General features: G+C 51.2%; 1 protein-coding gene across 9 annotated transcripts in view; it reads left to right on the top strand.

Moving 5' to 3' along the window:
• Gsn (gelsolin) overlaps window positions 1–17,265 on the top strand; it is a 53,114-nt gene that overhangs the window by 30,382 nt on the left and 5,467 nt on the right. For all 9 annotated transcript variants that reach the window (XM_004849459.4, XM_004849458.4, XM_087183278.1 and 6 more), the window contains 8 exons: window positions 5,192–5,353; window positions 7,057–7,206; window positions 8,179–8,268; window positions 9,999–10,131; window positions 11,828–11,916; window positions 12,027–12,242; window positions 13,523–13,656; window positions 15,881–15,971. In XM_004849459.4, the coding sequence (XP_004849516.1) occupies window positions 5,192–5,353; window positions 7,057–7,206; window positions 8,179–8,268; window positions 9,999–10,131; window positions 11,828–11,916; window positions 12,027–12,242; window positions 13,523–13,656; window positions 15,881–15,971 (1,065 nt within the window). The remainder of the gene's footprint in view (window positions 1–5,191; window positions 5,354–7,056; window positions 7,207–8,178; window positions 8,269–9,998; window positions 10,132–11,827; window positions 11,917–12,026; window positions 12,243–13,522; window positions 13,657–15,880; window positions 15,972–17,265) is intronic.

The following is a 17,265-nucleotide window of genomic DNA, read 5'->3' as shown; positions in this document are numbered from 1 at the left end:
GCTAGCACTTTTTCCACGAAGCCAATAGGGTTCTGGGGGAGGGTTCTAGCCCTGTCTGTGACACTAATGTGCTGTGTGTACTCAGAGAAGTCACTTTCCTTCTCTGGGCCTCAAGGTCCTTTGTATCAGTGAGCAGTGACCCTGTGTTCCAAAGATGAGAGGCACAAGAGATTGAATGGTGGGAAAGCACAGTGAGACCCAGATAGGATAGCAAAGGGCAGGGTGTGTCTTGGGAATGGCAGCCTGGGGCTGGGTGGGGCCTGGCTTGAGTCCCTGGCATCTATTTAGCCTGATTTGCCCATTTACCGTCTGCCAGTTTACCTGTGCCCCAGATGCCCCCTCCCCACAGAGGTGTGATTCTGCCTTCTTCCTCCAGCCCCTCTGGCCTTGGGACCTGAAGAAGGAGAGGTGGGAAGGTTGGGGACCAGGCCCCTGAGCAGGACAAGGACCAGGTGTGCTGCAGGCCCTGGAGAAGAAAGTAGAAAGAGCAGTTGGCCCAGTCCGACCAGGGCTGAGGTCCCATCCCCTGACTCTTCTTGGGTGTACCTCATCGTTCACCCAGCAGAGAATTCTGGAGCCCCTATACCAGCCGCACCTGCTTTTGGTGCACATGATCTCATGCAGGCCTTGCAGCTGTCCTGGGCACTGTATTCAAGCCCCTAACTCCTAGGCTGAGAGTTGGGTCCCTTTAGAGGAGGCAGAAAGATGGGCAGTTCACGAAGAGTCCGTGGAATCCCAAGGAGTGGTCAGCTCTTTGAGGGACCCAGGGACTTGTATGGGTTTGCTCATGTCTCACCTTGGTCCCCTGTTTCTTAGGGAACAGCTCAATGGTTGAAGAAGATCCCACATGTAAAATTTCTCGTGTACACAGAAGGACAGGTTTACCACCTCAGAGAAGGCTACAATGCAGATCAGGGCTCCCCACATTTTTAAGAATAGATAAGGGTGATAGGAACGAGGACTGAATATGGAGCCCTTATTACAGGATCTCATTTAATTCTCACGATGGCCTTTACAGTGGGTGGTAACATTACCATTTCATAGATGAGAAAGCTGAGGCTCTGTGGAGTGAACTAATCTGCCTAACTCCACCAGCTAGGAGAAGGTTCTTATCATGGAACACTTACGAAGCTTACTATGTGTTGGGGACTCTTCTGAGCATTTTACTCATTGAACTCATTTCACCCTATGGGGTAATTACTAGGGTTAGCACTGTTTTGTAAGTGGTACAGAGATATTAAGCTATCTGTTAAGTGATGGAATTGGGATTCAACTCAGATGTGAAGGGCCTCGTGTGGAGCTGGCTCAGAGTGGGCATTTCAAGTGCTTGGTCTTGGATCTGAGCTCAGAAGGGGCCTAGGGTCTGCATGCCAAGCCTCCCCAGCCCAGGCTGCTGTTCTGGAGGATGTTGCCGAAGGTCAGCCATGACCCTGATTTGGGCTTTGTCCCTGAAAGGTCCTGGCTCCTTGTGGAAATGTGAGGCTCAAGGCCGGTCCTGTTTACCACCTTGTGCAAGTCCTCAAGCTGCCCCCTCACTTGGCAGGCCCAGCCCAAGGTTCTTGCCCGGTGCCCTCATCAATTATAGATCCCGAGGAGCAGGCTGTTATGCAACACTTGTTCCTGTGAAAGCCTCTTCTTGGGAGCCATTCTGACCTCTGAGTGTGATGAGGGGCAGGGAGGGGTCAGGAGCTCTTGGGATGGGCTGGTGCAGGGCCTGGACCTCTGTGTTCTGTGACACCCCCCCCCCCCGCAATCTTAACAGTCACTGCACTGGGCCCTGGTGCGGAATTCCCTCCATCAGCCTCCCTCCCAGCTTCTCCCTCCCTTCTCTGTGTCTCAGACAGAACCCTGGAGACCCCCTGAGCTCCGGGCTCTGTTACTTGAAACCCTTTGTTTGGAATCTGGGCCTGGCTGAGTCCTGGGAGCTCCTGGACCAAGAGCATAGTTGGAAACCCAGAGAATCATGGATGGTTTTCTCTCCCATTTCTTAGAAAAGGACCACCATGTTAGGAGGACAGAGGGTCCAGCCCCACGGTTTTTTCATTGTTTTATACACAGCTTAACAGTTTCTCATGTAAGTTGTTATTGCTTGTTTCCCTTCTCATTGTAAGAGTCATGCAAGCTTAATGTAAAATGTCAAACATTACAGAAATGCCAGTTTTAGAAAGTAAACGTCTCCCATGATTCTCCCCTTATATTTACCAAATGGTGTTTTTTTCTCTCTCCATGAACATACCTATTTATTTATCTCGTCACTCTAATTTGGACAATGGTTCTTACTTATCCCACTGAATTTTGTTTTAATCATTTGATGCGAGTCTCTTCCCACTTAATGACTACACTTTAGAAATCAACAATTAATCCTAAAGATTATAGTTAAAAAAAAAAAAATCTGGGTATGGTGGCACATCCCTCTAATCCCAGCACTTTGAGAGGCCAAGACAGGAGGGTTGCAAATTTGAACCCAGCCCAGACAATTTAGCAGTTTAGTGAGACCCTGCCTCAAAAATAAATATCTATACATATGAAAAACGGTTGGAGATGTAGCTCATTGTACTGTCCTGAGTTCAACCCAAGGACGAGAGAGAACAAGAGAGAGAGAGCGAGAGAGGACTGTAGTAAAAATGAGAAAAACTAATTCAAAACAAAATTCTGTCTCCTGCCTTTGTAGGTCTACTGATGTCTGAACCTAGTGCTTGTGCACTGAGCTACATCCCAGCTTTTTTTAAATTTTTAAAATTTTTGAGACAGGGTCTTGCTAAGTCACTGAGTTGCCCAAGCTAGGCTTGAACTTATCCTCCCTCCCTCAACCTCCCAGGCTGCGATGCCTAGCTCGCTGATGTCTGCTAAAAGCTTGCTTGGCATTTATTTATTTACTTTATTTATCTACTCTTTCCAAATCTAATTTCATAGACCAGTAAGATTAAAGGAGTTAATTAATAAAGAAACTCATAGCCACCATCATTAGAAATCAAGTGTTCTTATATACTTTATACAGAAAATTCCTGAGAGCTGAGACTTAGGACAGAAAGCGATTCTTTATTTTGTTTCAAAAAAAGTTTTCTGTTTTTTAGAAACAAAAATAAAGGCACGCTTGGACATGCAGAACATTCTAGAGGTGTGTAACAAGCAGAGGACCTTCTTTCACTGCCTGTTTCCTCAGCTCTGGGGAGTCAGTAGAACAGGCACTTTCTGAAAAGCTTTTCAGATCCACCCTCCCTTGTTGCTCAGCTGAGTGAAGTCCCCATCAGGTCAGGGCTGCCTGGAGACGCCCCGGAGTTGCTGGGCTGAGAGAGAGGCCCATCGCTGGAAGGAAGGGAGAACACTGCTTAAGTGCTTAAATCAGCACTAGCCTTAGGACGCCTGCTGATACCAATAAGGGCCACCAGAGGGTGCTCCCGCTCCCAGCAACAGGAACATAACCTTTTCTACTTGAAAGACAGCTCTCAGTGTGTCTTGTTCCTGGGTGACCCTAGAGACTTTTGCTCTAGGAAAACCTGGTGTTGGAGGAAGAACGAAGACGGGCCTTACATACTCAGTCACACTGTATTTGAATCCTGGCCCCACTCCCCACCAGCTCTAAGGTCTTGGGCAAGCCCCTTGGCCTTGGGGGCCACTTCCTCCGCTGTGGGGCAGGGCCACTGTGAGCCTCATCACATCACTCACAAGTACACTGTGCTTACTAGGGGTCAGAGGGAAGCCGATTCAAACTGGCTCGCTCGGCCTCCCTGCCCTCTGCTAGTCAGTGCAGCTGGTGTCAGACTTCAGCAGGGTTGTACAGAGAGAGGTGGCAGAGGAAGGACCCATGGGATGCCTGCATTTCCAGTCTTGTGGAAGCCCTTCCACTCTACCCCATGGGATGTGGAGCATGGCGAGGTACCAGCTTGGATGCAGGAGGCTGGGTTGCCACACACTTGCTGAGTGCCCATGAGTAAAGCCAACTTCTCTGGGCTTCAGGTCACCGAGGGTAAAAAGGGATGCAATAGAAGGGCTTTTTAGGTATGACTCTGGGGCTGGGGCTGGTGAGTACCTGGGGCTGGGGACTGCTAACGTCAAGAAAGCCCAGCCAGCTGGGCACAATGGCACAGATCTGGAATCCCAGCATTCTGGAAGGCTGAGGCAGGAAGATCACAAGTTTGAGCCCAGCCTGGGCACCTCAGTAACTTAGCGAGACCCTGCCTCAAAATAAAACATAAAGAAAGGGCTGAGGTTGTAGCTCAGTGGGAAGTTCCTGTGTTCAGTCCCCAATACTGCAACATAACAACAACAAAACAGCAACAAGAAAAACACCAGGCAGCTTGACTTGGTGTTCTACTGAGCCCAGAGTATGTGAGCTGGTGGCAGGAAATCCCCGGCAGGCCCTTGCTCCAGGACTTGGTGATGACTGCAGGGGGCAGAGGAGAGGCCTGAGACTCAGAGAGGGGAAGATACTTACCTCAGGGCAGGGCTGCTGTCCCTTCTGCATAGCTGCCTCTGAAGCTCAGTTGGAAGGAGACAGACAGTATGATGTGGGCTGGGCCAGTTCAAGGAGACTTCCTAGAGAGCCTTGAAGGATGGGAAAGATTTAGAGTTGGATTAGTGCATTTTGCAGAACATTCGAGCCTAGAGGCAGGATGTGGTGGAGAAAAGGGAGTAAGAAAGGGAGATGGAGGGTGAAACAAAAAGCATATGGGTGCCTTCATCTCATGCTTTGCCACAACCTTTATCATGCTCATGTGGCTTGTGTAGCAGTCAGCAGGGATTAGTAAGGAGCATCATCCCCTGCCCTTTTGACCGTGGAACACTCTCTTTGCAGAATATCCAGGGGGAGTAGGGTGCCACAGGACATCCCTAGGGGAATGCTGGCCTTGCGAAAGCAATGACTGCAGTTCTTTGATCCAGGAAATAGAGTCCAGGGGTCTTCTTAGAGTAGGATGAGAGTCAATGGGATTTGATGTGTGGGGAATCTACTACTTCTTAGCTGTGTGACCTTGGGCTATTTATTCCTTTTCTGAACCTCAGTTGCCTTCCTTGCAGTGGGCAGACAAATGTCCACATCTGAAATGATAAAGTGGGGCGAGCCCTGTGCTGGCTGAGCATCACTGTGTTGTTAGAAGGCTGCTGTTTTCATTACCGCAGTCCTGTGTCCTTCCCCAACTTGTTCTTTGGACCTCTGTCTCCCCTTAACCAACGCTGTTTCCCTAACTGACAGAAAGGAGGTGTGGCGTCGGGATTCAAGCACGTGGTTCCCAACGAGGTGGTGGTGCAGAGACTCTTCCAGGTCACAGGGCGGCGTGTGGCCCGGGCCACTGAGGTGCCCGTGTCCTGGGACAGCTTCAACAATGGAGACTGCTTCATCTTGGACCTGGGCAATGTGAGTCCTGCCTGTCTTTCCCAGGAGCCACTGGCCTGGCCAGGTCTGACTCTGGGGAGGTGGACACACTCAAGAACAGAGGCATAGACAGGGGCAGGGCAAATACAGGGAGCAGCAGGCCCCTGTGCACTATGGGTAAGTTAGAGACCCACATACAGACGGTCTCACCTGCATAGACCCCCACTGTGTATTCTCAAGCCCGTTGGGCCGTTGTGCACACAGGTGCAGCACACATCATTGGCACTGTGTAATTGGACTGTGGTTGACAGTTAGGCCCCCGATACCTTTTGTTCATATGCACTTCTTGTGTACTTTTTTACGTACAGACATACACACTTATAAGTCCAGGCAGGCCAGGGCTAAAACTATAGGTTCTTGCCCACCACACAGGTACACGGGCACCCTGAGTGCCCACACATGCAGACTGCAGACTTGGGCCCATGGGTGCCTGTTGCCCATGTGGGTGCATGTGTATGTCACATACGAAATGTGTGTGAGTGCACTTACTCGGGCCGACCTGTACACAGTGGATGCTGGGTACCCACTTTCCTCCCAGCCTACATGAGTGAAAGTCACAAGGGTCACAGCCAGACTCATATCCAGAACTCACACTCACATAGTCTCAAGATAAGACATCCCACGTGGGTGTAGTGTAAGGCTTCTATAAAAATGTAGTAGGCACACAGCAGAGTTTTTGAGTCCTGAGTGTACAGCTCTGTGGATCTCAGAAAGTAAATGCATCCATATGACAAAGGATCAAAAAACTTCACCAACCTCAGATGGCCCCTGTTGCCTCTTTCAGTCTGGAATTCTCTCAGCAGCCTAGATTAGCTTTGCCTGCTTCTGAACTTTATTTACATAAAACTCTACTCTTTCATATCCAGATTTTTTTCTCAGCATTACATTTCGGAGATTCATCCATGTTGCTGACTTTACTGCTACAGAAGATTCACTCGCATGGGTGAACCCACAGCTTGTTTTTCCTCTGTGTTGTCAATGGGCACTCAGAGTGGTTTCTGGTTTGGGCCACTTAGAACTTCCTTGGGCATGTCTTTGGGTAGACACAGGGCTATGGATTGTCAGGTGCATTCCCAGTAGAAACAGTATACTTATGGGTATAGGTGAGCTCTGGTCAATGGTTTTCCAGAGTGGTGGGGCCAATTTATATTCTCATCAGCTCTCTAACAACTTGCTTTAGAAAGAATGAACCCACTCTCATGAGGAAGACATGAATCCCTCTTACTGAACTGACCCCTCCCAAAGGTCCCAGCTTCCCAAGCCACCCAAACTGCATTCTTACATGGATTTCAGAGGGGAGGAGCCATGTTGCAAACCATAGCAGTGGGCAAACATCTCTGTGCACAGTCTGGGTGTGGTTGTACCTGTGAGAAAAACACATGCCCAGACCTGTACTCATGTGGCCTGGCGTGCAGGGATCACATCCACTGTACCTGGGCCACGCATGTGTGCACGCTCTGCCATCCCTCGCCTGGGCAGGCACAGAGCACAGTGAACTAGCACACGCCCTTTGGTCTGTCTCCTCGCCACATCCTATGAGAATCTGGGGTACTGACCTCCAGCATCTCCATCTTGTTTTTTTTTTTTTTTGTACCGGGGATTGAACTCAGGTCCTTGTGCTTGCACAACCGGCAGCGAAACCACTGAGCTAAATCCCCAGCCCATCCGGCATCTCCATCTTACAGGACATCTACCAGTGGTGTGGGTCCAAGAGCAACCGCTATGAAAAACTTAAGGCCACAGAGGTGTCCAAGGGCATCCGGGACAACGAGCGGAGTGGCCGTGCCAAGGTGTTTGTATCTGATGAGGGTGCCGAGCCTGAGGCAATGCTCCAGGTAAGGGCGGGGTGGACAGGGGTGGGCAGCTCTTGACTTCCTACATCCACGGTTTCCTAGAGTAGGAAGCAGTGAGTCCTCGTTCTGGTCAGACGGCTTATTATCCCACCAGGCCTTTGAGAAAGATCAGCTTCCCTTGCAGTCAGAGAGAGCTCCCCCGACCCCAGGAGCTGAGTTGGGACTCTGGGACACAGTGGAGAGTGGATGGAGCCACATCCTCCAGTGGGGAGGGCCAGACCTCCGAAGGACAGGGGAGCAGAGGTCCCCGGAGGGGAGGGGAGACCCAGCCCCCAGTACCTCTGCTCACCATCAGCCCTGATAATTTAAGGCCCATTTAATTAATATCGTGATGGGACTGCCAGCCGCTATGCTTTGGGGATATATCGATAAGACAAGAGTCACCAGGGAAGGGAGACCAGGGCCATAGGTTTCCAGTTTTGGAAAGAGCAGAGAGGTGATTGTTATGCAGAAGAGGAGCCTGGACATCTGCTGTGGTTTGGGAGAGCCAGGCTGCTGAGGTGAGACAGTCCCAGAAGAGAGGCGTGAACACAGGCTCTGAAGTCACAGGGACTGAGATTCCAGTTCTGGCTTAGCTACCTGGTAGCTTCGTGGACAAGAGACTACATGTGTCTGGACCTCAGTTTCCCCGTCTATAAGAGAGTGCTACCCCATGCCTCCTGGCATGGGTTCGAGGATGAAGGGAGCTGCGGAAGGTGTCCAGGTGCTGCTGTCAGCACTAAGAGAAGGCAGCTGGCCATCTGGAGAGCTGGCCTGAGGCGGGGACAGGGAGGGAAGGACTTTCACCAGTGGGTGGGGAGCCCCATCTGCAGGAGGCCCAGGAGCAAACGCAGGAGGTCACTGAGGGGCAGATACCACTTGGAGGGCTGCCCTACCTGCTGTGTGGTCCCTGCCTGCAGGGGGTACTCTCACGGGAGCCGCCCTCAAGGCCACCCATGTCTTCTTGTCCTGCAGGTGCTGGGACCCAAGCCGGCTCTACCTGAAGGTACCGAGGACACAGCCAAGGAGGATGCGGCCAACCGCAGGCTGGCCAAGCTCTACAAGGTGAGCCCCGGCTACCCTGGCCCCTGGGTGTGGCCTCAGGATTGGGAGGCGGAAGATCTCACCCTCCTCAGCCCTTCTGCTGTGAGGCCTCGGGCAAGGGACCTCCTCTTACCCACACCCATGTGCTGCCCTTGCCTTCCTGCGGGAAGAGCGAGAGAATGTGGGAATGTGGTCAGCCAGCCACGCCTGGGGCCTGCTCCTCTGTGGGCGCCTCTCTCTGTCTCTCTCTGTCTCTGTCTCTCTCTCTCTCTGGTTCTATTTCCTTGTCTGTAAAAAGGGTCAGCTTTGCAGGATCTCCGGGAGTCTGCAGAGAAGGCGAATGGGAAGGTATCCTGAGAAAGTACTTGGGAGATACTGCGGAAATGAGGGTGTGTGTGAGGGGTGCCGGTTATAGAGAGTGACTTATTGATGACTCCTTTCTCCTCCTCTTCTCCCTTCTCTTTCTCCTTCTTCTCCCTTTTCTTTCTTTCTTTCTTTCTTTCTTTCTTTCTTTCTTTCTTTCTTTCTTTCTTTCTTTCTTTTTTTTGTACCAGGGATCGAACTCTGGACCTTGCACTTGGGAGGCAGGCAGCAGCACCACTGAGCTAAATCCCAGGCCCTCCTCTCCCTTTTCTTGCTCCTCCTCCTCTTTTCCCTTGCTCTTCTTCTCCTTATTACTCTTTCTCTTCCTTCTCTTCCCCATCTCCTCCTTGTCTTTCTCCCCTTCCTCTTCTCCCTCTGTCCTCCCCCTCCTCCTTTTTCTTCTTCTCTCTCCTCCCCTTCCTGCACTTCTCCCTCTTCTCTCCTCCACTGCCCCGGTTCTCCCTCTCTTTTGTTTTCCTGTTCCCTGAGCCTTGTGTCTGTATGCCAGGTACGTGCCCTTCTACTGAGCCGCATCCCCAGCCCCTCCTTGTGATTAGAAACTAGCACTTGGCCAAGGAGTCCTCCACAGGGCCCAGACGGCACCGGGGATCGAACTCCAGACCTTGCGCTTGCAAGGCAGGCAGCAGAACTACAGAGCTAAAGCCCCAGCCCTCGCTCAGACTTTTGAAAGCATGTTTCCCCAGAGCCTTGTCAGCAGTAGTTACTGTCGGTCTTTTGAACTCTGCTTAGTATGATATTTTGTTTTGACATTTAATGACCCTTTTCTGTTGGAACTTTTTAGGTTTACAGACATATTGCAAGTAGTACAAAGAGTTCTGAGAGGCCTTCACCCAGCTTGTCCTCAGTCCCTTAGCAGAGAGAACTATGTGCATTTGTCAGAACTGAGCAGTTGATATGAGTTCAATACTACTTGCTAAACTACAGGCCTTATTCGGTTCTGATTTTCCCAAGCTTTCATTCCAAGTTCCAATCCAGAATCCTCCATTGCATTAGCTCCTTTTACTTTTCTTTTTTTTTTGGTACCAGGGATCCAACTCAGGACCTTGCACTTGCGAGGCAGGTGGTGGAACCACTGAGCTAAACCCTGGGCTTTTACTTTTCTTTTTTGTTGTGGATGAGGTTGAACATCTTTTGGCAAGCAGTTCCCTTGTCCTGAGTGTCCCGAGTTCCCGCATTCCATCCTGCCTTCCCTGTCCATGTGCAGTGCCTGGGATACCCCCGAGTGTCGTTGTTCTGCAGATCATAGGAAAAGTGGGCCCCCTGTGCCTCAGGGCTGGAGGGTGAGGGTTGGCTGGTCACCAGCAGCGCCCTGTCCCCTGGTGCTGGCCGCAGACACTCAAAGGCCTGCCCTCTCCCTGTCCACGCAGGTCTCCAATGGCGCGGGCAGCATGACCATCTCCCTTGTGGCTGATGAGAACCCCTTCGCCCAGGGGGCCCTGAGGTCAGAGGACTGCTTCATCCTGGACCATGGCAGGGACAGGAAGATCTTTGTCTGGAAAGGTACTGGGCACAGGGCAAAGGCCCCATCCAGCCACCTGTGCTGGGGAGGGCAGGGTGTGCTGGCGAGAGATGCCTGGTGCAGCGGAAATCGGGGGTCCTGGCATTGTAGTGACCCTGCAATCTTGTTGCGGGATATAAGAGACAGGAGAGACCACTGGGAAACAGGAGGATTTATTTTAGGTGAACACCAGCTCAACAGACTAATGTCCAGAGAGGAAGAGCTGCGAACAAAGAAAAGTTTCAGTTTTTATACATTTAGTGGAAGAGGTTGGCCTTTCTAGTGATGTAGAAAGCGAGTTTATGTGAAACAGGGCAAGGGCAGACAGTTCTGCAATTTAGCCTTGAAAGAAGACAGAGCCTTGTGAATCTAGTGAGGACAAGATGACTTAAACTTTATTTAAAAATCAGTTACAATTTTATCTGTACCAGAACAAGGAGTTACAGCTACAGACTGGGGGGCTGGGGAGGGGAGACAATGACTTGTGTTCCTTTAAGTCCTGGTTCAATCTTGGGCACTTTACTTATTCTGTCTGGGCCCTAGATTCCTTATTTTGGCTAAAATTATCTCCCAAGTATGTTACATCAGTTCTCTGAAAGATTAATTGGCATCATGTAAAAACTGTGTTAACATCTAGCTTTGTGGTCACATAAAGTCACGGGCCACAGCAGCTTGGACAATGTTAAAGTTTGTTATTGTGGGACTTTAAAGCTGGGCATGGTGGCGCATGAGTGTACTTCCAGCACTTAAGGAGCCTGAAGCGGGAGGATCACAAATTCAAGCCCAGCCTAGACAACTTTGCAAGAACCTATCTCAAAATTTAAAAAATCTAAAAGGGCTGGGAATGTAGCTCAGTGCACACAAGGGCCTTTCTAGAAGGCGATCTGGTCTGTTTGGGAATTGTCATGCTAGAAGTCCATGGAACTCTTTGCGGAATGTTTGCGGGAATCTCTTGGAAAGCATTGGCCCCGATGTTTCTGAGAGGCCTGGGTGTTCTGAGGGGACCCCTCCTGTCTTCCCTGCACGCTCTGAGCTTAGTTCTGGGGACAGAGGACAGCGGGAGGGAGGAGGTGAGTGACAGAGAGTCAGAGTGAGTGCTCACTTGTGGCTCTGTTGGGATTGCTCTGGGCGCCTGGGGCCTGGGGCCTGGGCCAGCTGACCTGGCTCTTGGCCTTGGCCATGGGAAATCTGGGCACTCGCTGGCCGGGAGCCTCCAGGCTGGGAGAGAGCCCAGCCTGTGCAGTGTGGGGGGGCGCCCTCCCCGTGGAGGGAGACTGGAGTGTGGTGTGTGTGACCCGGATCTGAATGGCAGCTGTTGCCTTTGCTGAGTTGCCTTGGCCGGGTCATGGAACCTCTCTGAGACCCTCCTTCCCTGGTATGCAAATGGGAACAAGAAAATAATGACCTTTATTAGTAAGGCTGTTGTGTGGATTAATAAAATAATCTATGTGTAGTCCTGAGTGCAAAACACATGCTCAGTAAGTAGACCGAAACGGTGGCTGTGGTTACCATCATGGGCCATGACCCCAGTGAGAACCCCAGGAACTGTGGGAGCCTCCACTCTTATTGAAGCAGCCGTTCTCTGGCCTCAGAAGGGTAGGAAGTGGCTTGATTCCCCTTTCCCTGGACCCCTGGGTTGCAGGGTATAGCAGCCCCCAGGCCCCTGACCCCCCTAATGGCTTCTTTGGCTGCCCATAGGGAAGCAGGCCAACACGGAGGAGAGGAAGGCTGCCCTGAAAACAGCCTCTGACTTCATCTCCAAGATGGACTACCCCAAGCAGACCCAGGTGAGTCTGGGAGGCCAGGAGGGACAGGGGGATGGTCCAGTTTGGGGGTGTGTGGACCCGGCAACATTGGGGACGGGGCAGCCCAGCCACCTGTGCCCTCCCCCCTCCAGGTTTCAGTCCTTCCCGAGGGTGGCGAGACCCCGCTCTTCAAGCAGTTCTTCAAGAACTGGCGGGACCCAGATCAGACCGATGGCCCGGGCCTGGCCTACCTCTCCAGCCACATCGCCAACGTGGAGCGCGTACCCTTTGACGCCGCCACGCTGCACACCTCCACCGCCATGGCTGCCCAGCACGGCATGGATGATGACGGCACCGGCCAGAAACAGGTATCCTGGGAGTGAGGGGCCGGGCCCAGCATACCCGGGATCCTCCTTCCCCGCCCACCTTGGCCACTGTTTCTGCTCCCCTGAGGATGTTTCTCTCTGAGGCTTCCACCAGCTTTGGTAGATAAGATGCTTGTGTTGCTTATTTTTTTACAACCAGTGTATAACTTGGGCAACAACTGTGTGCCAGGCCCCAGGTCACGCGTCTCAGACTCTATACCCACACCTAGGAGTGCCTGGTCTGGGGGCAGACGACCATGCATCTCCAGAAAAGACTCTCAGGGTGCTGTCCCCGGGGGGCTGATGCATCCTCCAGGAGGGGCTGGGGGTGCTGGCTCTAGAGATGTAGCCACACTTTCTCACCTGTTAATGAGGTTTCATCCCGCTTGTTTGTCGCCTTCAAGAAATTTACAAGGTCTGAAGGTCGTAGGATTCTGTTTTCCCGGATGTGGAGCACGCGGCGTCCCCGCTACACCACCAGGTGGCGCTGCGGGGCCTCCTGACTGCTTGGGAAAAATCTCACTGCCGAGATCTCCGCTCAGCCCTGCCAGCAGGAGTCATTCCGAGGCCGCCTGGAGATGGCCTTGTCTCTAGAAGTGACCCATAAAGTCCAGACGATTCAATAACTATGCAGACAATAATGCAATAATAATTATTATATTAGTAAGAGTAGCTGTCACCTACAGAGCTATCACCTGGTTCTGGGTACAACAGGAGCTTTCATGAAGAAATGCATTTGAGCCTCACAATGCTTCCGAGTAGGTCTCATTATTATGCCCATTTTTAGGGGCCAGGGATTTAGCTCAGTGGTTCCACCTTCCCTTGCAAGTGCAGGGTTCCGAGTTCAGTCCCCGGTACCAAAAAAAAAATCTGTTATTATGCCCATTTTTCAGAAGAGAAAACTGTTTGCCCCAGGTCACACAGCCAGGCTGCAGGGCTTTTTCTACACAGCCCTGTCCTGGAGGTTTTCATTGCATCCTCAAGCTCCTATGACCTCTAAGGGCAGAAGGAGCCTGATTTTGGATATGGGTCTGGCTCTTAATGCTCATGGGCTAGGGAAGGCACTGCCATGATGGTCCCTTCCAGGAGGAAGTACAGGATGTGTCAGGATATACAGCAGAAAACCCGGGCTTGCATCGCAGCCCTGCCTCTTAATGGCTGTGTGATTTGGGCCAATTATTTAACTTCAGCCTGGGCCCAAGTGGAGTCTCCTAGAAAAGCTGGAGCACATGAGGTGGGGTGGGGGTCCCGAAGGGTGTCTGACTCCAGCTTTGCTCCGGCAGATCTGGAGAATCGAAGGCTCCAACAAGGTGCCTGTGGACCCTGCCACGTACGGGCAGTTCTATGGAGGTGACAGCTACATCATTCTGTACAACTACCGCCATGGTGGCCGCCAGGGCCAGATCATCTACAACTGGTGAGCGCTGGCACCACCTGCTGTTTGGGGGCTTGGTGGGCACTGGCTGGGCCTGAGCAAGGCGGCAAGGGCCCAGGCTGAGTAGGACTGAGGAGGACCTGGGTGTGGGCTGAGGCGAGACAGCTACGCCTTGCTGGGATCTTCTTGTCCTCAGGCAAGACTGCTTGTCTTATTTCTCCAAACCTGCTCTTATCAAAATATGACAAGCTTACTGTAGGAGATGTGGTTCACAGGGGGAGATCAACCAACCCAGCAAACATTCCCAAGTCCATGTGGAGTACTGTGGCCCTAGTACTTATCCTTCCACATAGGTTTTAAACTAAAAATTATTTTTCTCTACCTGTAAATATGTACAGTTGTTATATAAGTCAATTAAAACTTTAAGTAATTCTTTTAGAACAGGAGATACATTCACATCCCTCAAATTGAGAAATCTTATTCCCACTCTTGTCCCTCTCTTACCTTATTCTCCAAGCCCCATCCCTTCACAGGTAACCACTTTCAATGATTTCTTGTGTATCTTTCCAGTAAGACTTTGTTTAAATATGACTCATATTCCTAATTCTCTCCCTTCCTTATGCAAACAATAGAGCAGACTATGTACATTGTCTTGCACCTTGCTTTTTGGACTGAGTTCTTCCCGGAGACCATTCTATGTCATTACTTAGAGAGCTTCCTTATTTATTTGTTTTATTTTTTTACAGCTTTATAACACTCCTTTGGGTGATTTAACAGATTTCCTGTTGAAATGTGGCATCGCAGAGATGAGTAACCTTAAACAAACATCATGCTGAATATGTAGAGAACTCCCTCTGGGGACAGTTCCCAGAAGTGGGATTCTGGGTCAGAGAGCCCTCATGCCTGTCATTTTGATAGATGGCCCCCAATTTCCCTTGATAGTACTAATGGTATTTTGCATTCCCCAGCAACCTCTGAGAGCCTGTTTCCATATAGCCACACAGTGCACTGTTTGGTCAAACTTGTCAGTGTTGTCAACCCGATAGTTGAAAAAGTGGCATCTCACTGTACTTTAAATTTACATTTTGGGCTGGGAATGGCTCATTGGTAGGATACTTGTCTAGCAAGTATAAGGCCTTGGGTTTGATTCTCAACACAAAGCTCAAGTGTTTCTTTTACTATACAGTCTCAGACTTTTTGATTATTGACTGTTGCATTTCTTCTTCTTTGAGTTTTTAATTTTGAAATGGTTTTAGACTCACTGAGAAGTTGTGAAAATAGTCCAGACGGTTCTGGTATACCCATTGCACAGTTTCCTCTATGTTCACATCTTACATAACCATCAGTCAAGAACCTACCGTTTATAGACATATTTGTCTTTGGGCTTCCCCTGAATTTCACTCCTTTTCTCATTCTTGTCCATTTTTAGTCTAGGACCTAACCTAGCTTTTACTCTTCCCGTCTTCTTGGTCTCCCAAACCTGTGACAGTTTCTTAGTCTTTCTTTCCGTGACCTTGACTCTTTCAAAGAGCACTGGTCAGTTACCTTGCGGAATGAATCTCACCTTGACAACCTCACACTTTTAGAAGCGACTTAACAGTTTTAAACTGGATAAAATATAATGTACATGCACAGATGTACATTAATGTGCAAAATTCTTAGGAAAATTTTTTTTTAATTTGCTGCGCCAACACACTGATTTGTCAGATTTTGTTTGCTTGTCTAGATAACAATGTTGGACGTGGGACATCGAGTCTGTCCACAGAGAGACAGGGTAGAAAGCCCAGATCCCCTAACTGTCCCTTCCCAAGGCAGTCCCCAGTGACCTTCTGGTGATCATCTGTACAGACCTCTCTGCCCCCGTCCACCCAAGGCTAAATCTGCTGGTGTCTTTCCCTCGAATGGGCTCGTGTCACAGTTGCTGTTCTCTGAATTGCTTTTCCACCTGGAAACACTGCCCAGCCACTTTTCTGCATCTTAGATTTGAATCCTGGCCCTCTCTGCTGTAGCTAGCTGTCCAGTGTGGGATGACCCAGCCTGTCCTCTTAGCGCACATTTAGGATGAGGGAATCCATTCATTTCGCCCAGATCTCTGTAACAAGACAGGGTGCTGAGCCGAGGGACGGCAGTGTTGGTTTGATCCTGACTTTGGTTTCTCTTCAGGGTCTCTTTCCTTGTCCATCTGTAACACAGAGGTCAGTGGGTTTCTTGGAGAGTCTCAGGGCCCTGTGCAAACCTCAGTGCTGAGTCTCACTTCCCCTTCCAGGCAGGGGGCCCAGTCCACCCAGGACGAGGTTGCCGCGTCGGCCATCCTGACCGTCCAGCTGGATGAGGAACTCGGAGGTGGTGCCGTCCAGGTGAGCTGCTCACTGCCCCTCCAGGCTGCAGCTGGGCCTTGTCCGCCCACTACTGTCTCACTGTCCATCCGTCCACGCAGCAGATATTTACACAGGGCTTCCTTGTGCCCAGCAGCATGTCAGCCGCTGAGAACACCCAGACCCTGCCTGTGCCCCGATGGGCTTTACAGTCCAGGGGTCGACACAGGCAGGAAATGTGCACACAGCAGTGCAGGCCACACACGATGACACAGGCAGAGAGAAATGAAAAGACACGGTGGGAGAAGGGAGCTGGGAGGGCTGGGTGGCTGAGCAGCTAAGAGGACGGATGCAGGGCTAGGCTGCTTGGCTTCAAAGCCTGACTTTACCCCAGGCAACCTTGGCTAAGTCACTTAGCCTCTGCTCCTCTGAGTTCTCAAGATGGGGATGGTCACTGTGCCCACCTTGTAGGAGGAGTGCCGTGTTTAGGATGGAGAATTCACATTGGTGAAACATTCAGAGCCATGCTTGGCACAGAGGCATTCCCCTGTATGCATCAGTGTCAAGTGTCAGGATATAAATCTCAGCCGAATCTGATTAGATTAGAGAAGCCTACCTCCTGCCCATAGGAAAGAACTCTACCAGTAGGGCCTAAGAACGAGTAGGAGGTGGCCAGGCAAAGGTGAAGGAAAGCACATTCCACATAGAAGGAGGAGCACATGGAAAGGCCCTGGGGTGAGAGGGATGTTGAGTATTAAAGCAAGAGGAAGGTGCCATCATCTGAGGCTGGAAAGTTGCTTGCAGGGGCCTTGGTGAAGGATGTTGACCTCGATTCGGAGAACAGCGGGAAGTTGCTGAGTGGTGAACCTGGGTTGAAGGGATTTCTGCTTGCTGGAGCCTTGTGAGGCAGCAGAGCCAGGCCACAGAGGGATACGTGGCTGAGGCAGACAAGAATTCTGCTGCCTTCATTCCGCCCTTAGCAGGGCTTGGTGCCCTGACGGCCAGTGACATCCGGCTGCTGGGTGCCGAGGGAGACGCTGCTGTCGTAGCTCACTGCATGCGACAGCAGCCTTGGCAGTAGCCTGGGCCTCATTTCCCAGAGGAGGAATCTGAGAGGTTGAGGACCGCACCCAAGTTCTCTCCATTGGGGGCTGCGTAGGGTGGGACCCGAGGCCCGGCGTGGCAGGTCATGGCAGGCCGTGCCCCGGTACCCAACCTGACTGCCAGGCCAGAGTCTGGATGTGCCGAGCAGGGCCCCCTGGGTGTGAGCTGGGTCCCTGGTGAGTGAGCATCTTGTCTGTCCCCTCCCTCGGTCCCTGAGCCGCACTCGCCCCTG

This window comes from Heterocephalus glaber, unplaced genomic scaffold, assembly GCF_053883595.1.
Source record: "Heterocephalus glaber isolate CG9 unplaced genomic scaffold, H.glaber_assembly_v1.0 deba00001479, whole genome shotgun sequence".
Taxonomy (NCBI): Eukaryota; Metazoa; Chordata; class Mammalia; order Rodentia; family Bathyergidae; genus Heterocephalus; species Heterocephalus glaber.
The sequence above is the reverse complement of the archived record's forward strand: the minus strand, read 5'-3'. Positions and strand labels throughout refer to the sequence as shown.